The sequence below is a fragment of the Carassius carassius genome, chromosome 14, assembly GCF_963082965.1.
Source record: "Carassius carassius chromosome 14, fCarCar2.1, whole genome shotgun sequence".
Classification (NCBI taxonomy): domain Eukaryota; kingdom Metazoa; phylum Chordata; class Actinopteri; order Cypriniformes; family Cyprinidae; genus Carassius; species Carassius carassius.
The window spans coordinates 32,351,678-32,358,210 of record NC_081768.1 but is presented as its reverse complement, the minus strand read 5'-3'; the positions used below and the strand labels follow the sequence as shown (position 1 = coordinate 32,358,210).

At 42.5% G+C, this 6,533-nt stretch overlaps 1 protein-coding gene across 1 annotated transcript; it reads right to left on the bottom strand.

Moving 5' to 3' along the window:
• Positions 1–1,217: 1,217 nt before the first annotated feature.
• Positions 1,218–5,417, bottom strand: rtn4b (reticulon 4b). The gene is made up of 7 exons (XM_059566889.1): positions 5,338–5,417; positions 4,094–4,301; positions 3,807–3,945; positions 2,611–2,680; positions 2,451–2,497; positions 2,181–2,239; positions 1,218–1,840 (listed from the first exon to the last, which is right to left on the bottom strand). Exons 1-7 carry the CDS (start codon positions 5,381–5,383, stop codon positions 1,798–1,800), a joined length of 612 nt encoding a protein of 203 aa, XP_059422872.1. The 5' UTR covers positions 5,384–5,417; the 3' UTR covers positions 1,218–1,797.
• Positions 5,418–6,533: the final 1,116 nt, after the last annotated feature.

Here is a 6,533-nt window from a genome sequence, read left to right as displayed (position 1 = left end):
ACCCTGTGGTCTGTGTGGGTCCTAGTGCCCCAGTGTAGTGATGGGGACACTATACTGTCAACAAGCACCGTCCTTCGGTTGAGACGTTAAACCGAGGTCCTGACTCTCTGTGGTCATTAAAAATCCCCGGATGTCTTTCGAAAAGAGTAGAGGTGTGACCTCGGCATCCTGGCTAAATTCGCCCATTGGCCTCTGACCATCATGGCCTCCTAACAATCCCCATGTCTACTGATAGGCTTCACCACTCTGTCTCCTCTCCACCAGTAAGCTGGTGTGTGTGTGTGTGTGTGTGTGTGGTGGGCGTTCTGGCGCACTATGGCTGCCGTCGCATCATCCAGGTGGATGCTGCACACTGGTGGTGGATGAGGAGATACCCCCTGACAATGTAAAGCGCTTTGAGTGCCTAGGAAAGCACTATATAATTGTAAGCAATTATTATTATAACTCTTCTCCTGCTTATCCCGTCTGCTGTGGAGCGAGTGTCACCTGTGTTAGGATGCTTACGCTGAACACACATTTGTGTTTGTGAACAGAAAGTATTCTTGTAGCTTCGTAAAATGATGATGTCCTTGCTACGTTTCTGGGCCTGGGAACATTACGGTTACATTACGGTCTACGGAGGGTCAGAGAGCTCTCAGACTTCATCAGAAATATCTTAATTTGTTTTCTGAAGATGAATAAGGTCTTATCACAGCAGATTCTACAGCTCTTGTGTTCGGATGAGCTCAGGCTTCAGAGAGTAGAGAGAAAGACAGAACACATTATTGAGACTGATCTACTCTCCCTTCAAGATTCATATTCATCACGGATTCACTCCAAATAGGAAATCCGGAGTTCTTGAAGAAACATATAAGTGTGGGGAACTAAGTTTAATGCTACTGTACAATGATTATAGAGCCAGAGACTAATGCAGAACATCTAACAGGAACACAAATGAGCATCTCCTGGTGAGGAGGTATGATGTAGCATTAAAAAATAGAATTACTTAAAAATCATCTCAAAATTAGTTTACGATCTTTAGATATTTCATCTAGTTGTCAAACTAGGAAAAAAAAGAAACCTTTCTCATTTTTGAGTACTAAAATAAACAACAAAAACCTATATGGTGTTTTAAAAACATAAAAGCAACAAAAGCATACAACACAACTGCTGCTAGACCGGTTTCTGTATACGAGAGACCGCATTAACACTGAAGAGCTCAATAATCTCACACACGCTGATCGATCTAGAAGCTTTATTGGTTCTCATTAACATCTCAAAATGCATTCACAGAGTTCAGACAACGGGACGAGTTTCATTCCCAGTTAGCATGGCAAACGCTGCTCGCTTTAGCAATCGGTCCAGAGATAAATAGATTTAAATACAATAACTTCTGTTGAGGAAGCTTCATGTAAACGTGTTCATCCAGAGATGATCCTGCAGGGGAGCTCAAATGTTCTGATATCTAGAAAAGTTGCTAAGATAAGCGAGTATGACAGAGAAACTCCAGTCAATTTAGTAAAATCACAGTCATAGGAACTTAAACGTCACAAAAAGCCAATACTGGTACTCTTCAACTTCCTTCATTAAAAAAGGAAAGCAGACCTGAAGTGCATTTCATTTTCTGAAGGATCAAAACCACATTTCTCAGACATTAAACATTATATTGAATTTATTCAGCAATCAGTGTTTCACAATCAGTATCAGAGCAACAGAGCAACTTGATGAAGATGCAGTCATGTGAATGAACCGAAGAGTGAGGAAAACAGACAGAGACAGAGATAGAGATGATGAGAGGAGATCAGAGCTGTTCCACAATCACTCCGACTTCTTCTTCGCTCCAGGAACCTTGGCCTGAAACCTGAGACACACACACACACACACGGAGTCATATGGACCTTACTTTGACTCCAGCACCACTGATAACAGATCATCCTTCAATGTAATCTACAAACAAGCATCTCCTTGCTAGCTACTTGGAATAAACGTCAATTTAATTAAATATTAATTAGCAAATCACAGCATCAGAGTAACCCACAGCAGAAAGCTGAGGACCGAGGCAGACCACGCCGGCTGATTGTATTTTGAGATCTGAATTCTGATTCTAGTTTAACACTTGTCAGGTTTCAGTCAGGGAAAAACTCTAGAACAAGCGTGTCTAGTCCACTCTAAATAAACCCTCATCAATGAGTTTGACTTACTGGCCCATGCCATCCTTCACACGGCTCTTCAGCGTGAAAATGATCTGATCGATCTGAGCCTGCAGGACAAACAGAACATGACCATCATACGCACTGGATCAACACACACACACACACATTCTGCCAAACTGACATGAACATTACATGATGCTCAAGAGAATACTGCATGTCTTTTCATTTGGAAAACCATCCAATTCATTTAAATAAATTGCCTTTTGCAGTTTAAATCACACATGATTTCATCCGGAAGTCAACAGTTTTGAACATTACCTGATGTCTCTCATAGACTATTGGGCCGCTGAAAGCTCCAATCAGACCTGCAGCACAAGAGATAATACAACACCACTGAATGCAATTATGGCTCATCTATGATCAAGAGCTCATAATAAAGCATGTACAGAACGAGGTAAAAACGACTCGGTGACCTTACCGAGAATGAGCAGCGTGAGTCCGTTAAACCAGGCACCCACATGTGTGAGGACCCACAGAAACACAGCGAACTGGAGAAGAAACAGAACATGTTCACTGTGAACCAGTGTGTCTGACAGATCACGACCACAACAAACATCACTGATCTGCACACTCATGAGGAAGAACAGGTGCTCACACTATATTTTAACAAGAAAGAGTAAATCAGTGTTTAGTATTATTATAGGGATTGATATTACAATACAATCTTGTATATTTGATATGAACTCTTGTGATCGTTGTTATGAGAATATAGTCACGTGACTGCATTATCCTTTATGCACTCGGTTACAGAATGCTTGGAAAATGGTTCGGTGATTTGAATGGCATGGTGCCCAGAGCAGAATGAATTTCAGCAGTAATGGATCTGGAAGAGATGTAGAGCTGGATGTCATCAGCGTAGCAGTGGAAGTGCAGAATATGATGACGTGAGACTATCAAGAGAAAGCACATGAAGGGTGAATAGAAGGGGGCTGAGCACCGAACCCTGGGGTACACCTTGAGATACAGTGGCTGTGGAGGAAGTAAAAAAGACAAACTGCTGTCCGTTTGTCAGATGTGACCTTTGCCAGGATGGGAGAGTGCCAGTGATGATGGAGGATTCCAGATGGGAGAGAAGAATGGTAGGATTGAGAAGCTGCAGAAGGATGAGGATGTTGTGGAAACCAGTCTGAAGAAACGAGGTGGCTGATAGTGGCTATGGATTGTGTACTATGCTGTGAGTGGAAACCTGAATTTAAGGCAATAAATCTGACAATAATCCAGTCTTTTTGGCAGAAAGGAGAGAGTAGAGATGGCTGAGAAATTGCCCATGATTTTTTTAAGAACTGACAGTTGAAGGATGACAAGAGCCAGTTTAAGTGTTTGTGTGACTGAACTAGAACTGAAGGAAGCAGTAGTGATTTCAGCGAGGAGAAAACTGGAAAAAAATCCTTGAAACTATTAAATGAGAGAGGATCTCAAAGTCACAAATGTTTGAAATGACATGAGGGGAAGTGAATGTTAACAGATTTAATCATTTTTAGGCGAACTAAGTCTTTAAATATATAAGTTAATAAAAATATTTCTCCTCATAACTTACTTAAACTTCTACTTGAGTCAAATTAAATGTTTAGGTTGTGCACTTTTTCATTGACTCTACAGAAAGACTCTTCTGACCTTCAGCGAGTCGATCATGTCCTCCACCAGAAACAGACGCCGCAGCTCCATCACTGCACCATTGATCCGGCTCAGAACCACGTCACTGTGCCTCTGCACCATATCTTTAGACAGAGCTACATCCTGATCCAGGTACCGTCTGTGAAAAGGAGTTGAAATATCATCTGTCATTCAAGAACAGCAGCTATTGATCTGAATTATGGGGACACTCAAAGGGGTAGGAGACTAGGGGTCTAGACCTGGTGTAGACCACACACACACACACACGGTTTCTGCTCTGAACTCACTTGAATGGATGCCCCTCATCAGACTTCTGGATGGCCTGCAGAACGCCCCTGTATGTCCTGAAGAGGAGGGTGAGGGACAGCAGGGCCAGTGTGGAGTAGGACAGGACACTGATGATGCTGCAGCTGAGGAGGGAGAGCAGGAAGAAGAGACTGCAGCCGAACACCAGCCCACTGGCCCTCACGTCCCGCCAGTACAGCAGCTCCAGCACTGAAACACACACACACGTCAGCCTCGTGGACCTCAGGGATGGGATGGACATAAGCAGAGAATGAGACGGGCACATGCAGATGATGTGACTGATGCCGGTCCATGATAAACACGTGTGTACGGTCACTCAACAGAAGCCTCAGTCTACCATCACACTCAGTCTTCTGCTCTTTATATAAACAGCATTACACTGGGGTTCTCTCACCTCAATCTATACTCCAAACACGACCACATTCAAGATGACTTTGCAAATGTATGTGGTCAAGCAGAGATTATTTGACCACATTTACTTCTCAGAAGTTAAGGTCTGTGTGTATACACAGACACACACACACACACACACACACACACACACAGAGCAGCAACAACTTATCTGAGACATTCTGGTTTATCTGTGAAACTGTCTTAACAGGAGACTGAAATTTCCCATCATTTCACGGTTTACTATTGTAAACACTTTCTTCCAAAAAACTGTGCCATCAAAAAAAAAATGCATCTCCTTCAAGCAGTGTAACCCTTATAAAGATGCACCATGATATAACCATGTTTCTGGGCACTGTATTGTGCAGGACACCCCCCGCTGACCCTTCACACGATGAGCTCTGTGTGTGTGTGTGTGAGCGTGAGGAGCGTCACCTCACAATCATCTGCTAAAGTCCAGCAGACACGCGCCTGGCTCCAGACCCATGTTACACCACGCTGGAGCTGACTCACGCACTGGTTTAACATGTTACAAGACAAAGCAGCAAATCATTAACAAGGACTACTTCTGCCCCACCGCACCCAGAACCTTTGGCCAGATTATCTGTGCGATACTGACTCTCTCCAGGAGCGAAGGTCAGCTCTGTCACCGCAGCACTCTCTGCTCAAGCCCTGCATCCAAACTCATGCTGAACTCCTCGTCTCCAGAATGTGACCGACAGCACCGCATCAGTCAGACACCACACACACATGAACGGCGCAGCTAGAAGGAACAGCACTCAAGCGTCAGAAGTAAATTACAGGTGCTACAGTGAGTGTGAGAGTCCTGCTCTACCCTTGTGCTTCCAGTGCACGGCGAGCTGCTCAGACGTCTGCTCCATGCTGCGGTGTCACAGAGACTGGAGACTGCAGGAGATCAGAGCAGTTATAGCAGCGGGTGGAGGAGGAGGAGATAAACACACCACTCGCTACAAGTGAAACACGGCTCCTCTCGGACACCACCTACATTGGGCTGTGTGATAGTGAAAAAATTATCTCAATTTTCTGGGATTTTATCCATAACCATAATTAGACTATATTTAGCTAAGTGTGCTACTGTGTTGATATCTTGCCGTGGACAGCTGACTCTTAAAGTTTTTGATGTTCTTCATGTTCTGTGTGGTGGTCAGCTCACAGCGGAGATAGAAATTAATCTTTTGCAATAGGTCTAAATTGATTTGTACATTTTATGGGTATTTTAACCTTTATAAAGCCATTTAAAAAAAATCTGTATCATCATCAAATTCCTACATTTAATCAGTCAATTAGAATAATAAGACAGTTGGGCTGTTATCAAACAAATTAAATCAGTATCAACTAAAATCTTTGCGATGCAGAGGAAAACACAGAAGCTGCATCTGAAGAGGGATTTAGATGTTCACACACTGTTTAACGCATTTAGAAGGTTGATTAATTCAGGAACAAAACACTTTCACGTTGCTCAGAGATGCAAAACAGTGCTGTGTTTGGAATTATTTTTCACACCTGAAGCTTGCACAAAAGCGGCATCTTGCACAGCGTCTCTTCAGTTCTGAAAACACGTGCAAAGCGCATGCATGCACAGAGACGCGTTTCAGATGGCACGCGAACACAAAGAGTTAATTCATCTTTCGCATCTCCTCATATTTGAACAGACACATGTACAGAATTACTTAAATAGTACCAGTCTCAATGATCATTCTCGTAAACACAGTAGGTTATATTTTAAATGAATGTAAACAGCTGAGAAAGAAATCAGATGTTTATCATTATACTGGATCCTTGCGGTCGGATTTAAAGGGACAGCAGCCTATAAATACGTGCTGCTGAAAAGGTCACTAATGTTAATCAAACAACAAAACAGCTATAACGAAGATGAATCTAAATTTTAATATTTTAATATTTTAAAATAGAACTGAAATAGATTTTATACAATTTAAGCAATATTGTATCGCATATCGAATATCACATTTTTTAACAAGGCATCGCATATCGCATTTTTCTTTTAATTAT